The following is a 3,216-nucleotide window of genomic DNA, read 5'->3' on the forward strand; positions in this document are numbered from 1 at the left end:
CACAACTCCCCTCCCCAGTACCCTGCAGAGGAAGACCGCTCACCCCCCACGCCGAGCAGCCTCGTTTCACGTCAGCCACCGCCCCGGGCCCCACCACCCCGACAGACTACCGAGCCTGCAGCGGCAGCCTCACCCCATTTCAGCTCAAACTGCCTTTCACGGGGCACTGGCTACCCCTCCAGAGCCAGGCACACCCCCAACCCCCCTACTGCACCTGCACAGATAGAAGGATGATAGTTTTATGCTTTAAACAAGTTTTATTTATTACCAAAAATTCCAGAAGCCAAATTTGGCGTATTTAATCTTCTGTAAAGATTTTCATGCATAACTTGAAACTTGTCAACTGCAACAGTCAAGTGGTTACTTTAAAAGAGACACTTGAACAGAGACAAACATCCAGAGTACAAACAGCTGTATCTGAATTAACAAAACTTGTCTATTATTACTAACCTTATAAAGCAGGGCGTGCCTTCCCTTTTATCAAAACCAAGCTGACAGATCTGCCTTTATACACACCCAACAGAATAAACTCTGTTATCAGCAAGAACGTTCTCCTTAAACGTTAGAAAAAAAATACAAAGCAAAGAATGGAGTGACTGTCCATAAACCAGTCCGTACTTCAGTCCTCTTTAATCTACTTCTTCGATGGTTGGGCCACCAGAGCCACCTGTTCCAGCCCCTCCAGCTCCCTGGTACAACTTTGTGACAATCGGGTTGCAGAGTTTCTCCAGCTCTTTCTGCTTGTGCTCATACTCTTCCTTCTCAGCCATCTGGTTGCGATCAAGCCAAGAGACCACCTCCCGGCACTTGTCAAGCACTTTCTGCTTGTCCTGGTCACTGATCTTTCCCTTCAGTTTATCATCCTCTACTGTTTGCTTCATGTTGTAAGTGTAGGACTCCAGGGAGTTCTTGGCTGCCACCCGATCTCGGTTAGCTTCATCCTCTGCTTTGTATTTCTCTGCTTCTTGCACCATACGATCAATGTCATCTTTACTAAGGCGACCCTTGTCATTGGTGATAGTGATCTTGTTCTCCTTACCCGTGCTCTTGTCCACAGCACTGACATTCAGGATACCGTTGGCATCAATGTCAAAAGTGACCTCGATCTGTGGGACTCCACGGGGTGCTGGGGGGATGCCTGTTAGGTCAAATTTGCCCAGTAAGTTGTTGTCCTTCGTCATGGCCCTCTCACCCTCATACACCTGGACCAGGACACTGCTCTGGTTGTCAGAGTAGGTGGTGAAGGTCTGAGTTTGTTTGGTGGGAATGGTGGTGTTGCGCTTGATGAGAGCAGTCATCACTCCACCAGCTGTCTCAATGCCCAGGGACAGAGGGGTGACATCCAACAGCAGCAGATCTTGCACATTCTCAGACTTGTCTCCCATAAGGATAGCTGCTTGCACAGCAGCACCATATGCAACAGCCTCATCAGGGTTGATGCTCTTGTTGAGCTCTTTACCATTGAAGAAGTCCTGTAGAAGCTTCTGGATCTTGGGGATACGAGTGGAGCCACCCACCAGCACAATCTCCTGGATCTGGCCCTTGTCTAGCTTAGCATCACGCAGAGCCTTCTCCACTGGTTCCAGGGTGCCACGGAAGAGATCTGCATTGAGCTCCTCAAAGCGGGCACGTGTAATAGAAGTGTAGAAGTCAATGCCCTCAAAAAGGGAGTCAATCTCAATACTAGCTTGTGTGGAAGAGCTGAGGGTGCGCTTTGCTCTCTCACAAGCTGTACGCAGACGCCTCACTGCTCGCTTGTTGCCAGCGATGTCACGCTTGTGCTTACGTTTGAATTCTTCCACAAAATGGTTCACCATACGGTTGTCAAAGTCCTCCCCACCCAGATGGGTGTCACCAGCTGTAGACTTCACCTCAAAGATACCATCCTCAATAGTAAGGATGGACACATCAAAAGTGCCCCCTCCCAAGTCAAAGATGAGCACGTTCTTCTCTCCTGCCCTGGTACCTTTCTTGTCCAAGCCATAGGCTATAGCAGCGGCTGTGGGCTCATTGATAATACGCATCACATTAAGACCAGTGATGGTACCAGCATCTTTGGTGGCCTGGCGCTGGGAGTCATTGAAGTAAGCAGGCACTGTGATGACAGCATTCTGTACCTTGCGCCCCAAATAGGCCTCTGCAATCTCCTTCATCTTGGTAAGGACCATGGAGCTGATCTCCTCTGGGAAGAAGGTCTTCATCTCGCCCTTGTACTCCACTTGCACCTTGGGTTTGCCACCCTCGTTTACCACACGGAAGGGCCAGTGCTTCATGTCAGACTGCACCGTGGGGTCATCATACTTGCGGCCAATGAGACGCTTGGCATCAAAGATGGTGTTGGTAGGGTTCATAGCCACCTGGTTCTTGGCAGCATCCCCGATGAGGCGTTCTGTATCAGTGAAGGCCACATAGCTGGGTGTGGTGCGGTTGCCCTGGTCGTTGGCGATGATCTCCACTTTGCCATGCTGGAAGACACCCACACAGGAGTACGTGGTGCCCAAGTCGATGCCGATTGCCGGCCCTTTGCCAGACATGATGACAGGTTCCTCCGCTCACTAGCGCTCGCCTCTCCCGCCACCCGCTCTCACTGCTCGCCGCGGCGCGCTGTGCCGGAACGCCGCCGTCAGCGGCCACTTTATAGCCGGCGCAGCCGTCTTCTGGAACCTGCCAGAATCCTGACGGCCAATCTAGATGCCCGTCTGCCTCTACTGGCCAATCGTTTCCGTGAGTCCCCGAAGAACACCCGCCCCTAACTTCTGGCCAATCAGAACCGTGCCGCCCACCCGTCAGCTCAACCCTCCGCACTGCGCGGCGGTCAGAGCGAGACTCTTCTTGCTTTTTCTCGATCCGCCTCGGCTTGCAGCCTGCGCCACCGCTCTCGGCCAATCACCACTCGCGTTTAGCATTCGCCCCACCCCCACCCCGAAACTCCACCAGAAAGTTCCAGTGGCCGTTGACGTAAGGCTTTGGATTGACATCAGCATTATCCAATGGAGACATGGCAGCCGGGGAGGGGCGGGGTGGGTCGGCTGGCCTGGGTGGTCCCCCCTTCCCACGGGCGTGGCGCTGTGCGTCGGTTCCCCTGCTACGCTTCCGTCCGTCGCAGCCCTGAACCGGCGAGCGGGGTGCGGGATGTGGGGTGCGGGGTGCGCGGTGGGTGAGGGGGAGCAGGGGATGCGCTCGCTGCTCGGCTCCGAGTGTTTGCAATTCTAAAAG

At 53.5% G+C, this 3,216-nt stretch overlaps 1 protein-coding gene across 1 annotated transcript; it reads right to left on the bottom strand.

Annotated features, from left to right (window-relative positions):
- Window positions 1–243: 243 nt before the first annotated feature.
- Window positions 244–2,789, bottom strand: HSPA2 (heat shock protein family A (Hsp70) member 2). Its single transcript, XM_054400837.1, has one exon. The coding sequence runs from the start codon at window positions 2,532–2,534 to the stop codon at window positions 630–632; it is 1,905 nt and encodes a 634-aa protein (XP_054256812.1). The 5' UTR covers window positions 2,535–2,789; the 3' UTR covers window positions 244–629.
- Window positions 2,790–3,216: the final 427 nt, after the last annotated feature.

This window comes from Indicator indicator, chromosome 4 (genome assembly GCF_027791375.1).
Source record: "Indicator indicator isolate 239-I01 chromosome 4, UM_Iind_1.1, whole genome shotgun sequence".
Taxonomy (NCBI): domain Eukaryota; kingdom Metazoa; phylum Chordata; class Aves; order Piciformes; family Indicatoridae; genus Indicator; species Indicator indicator.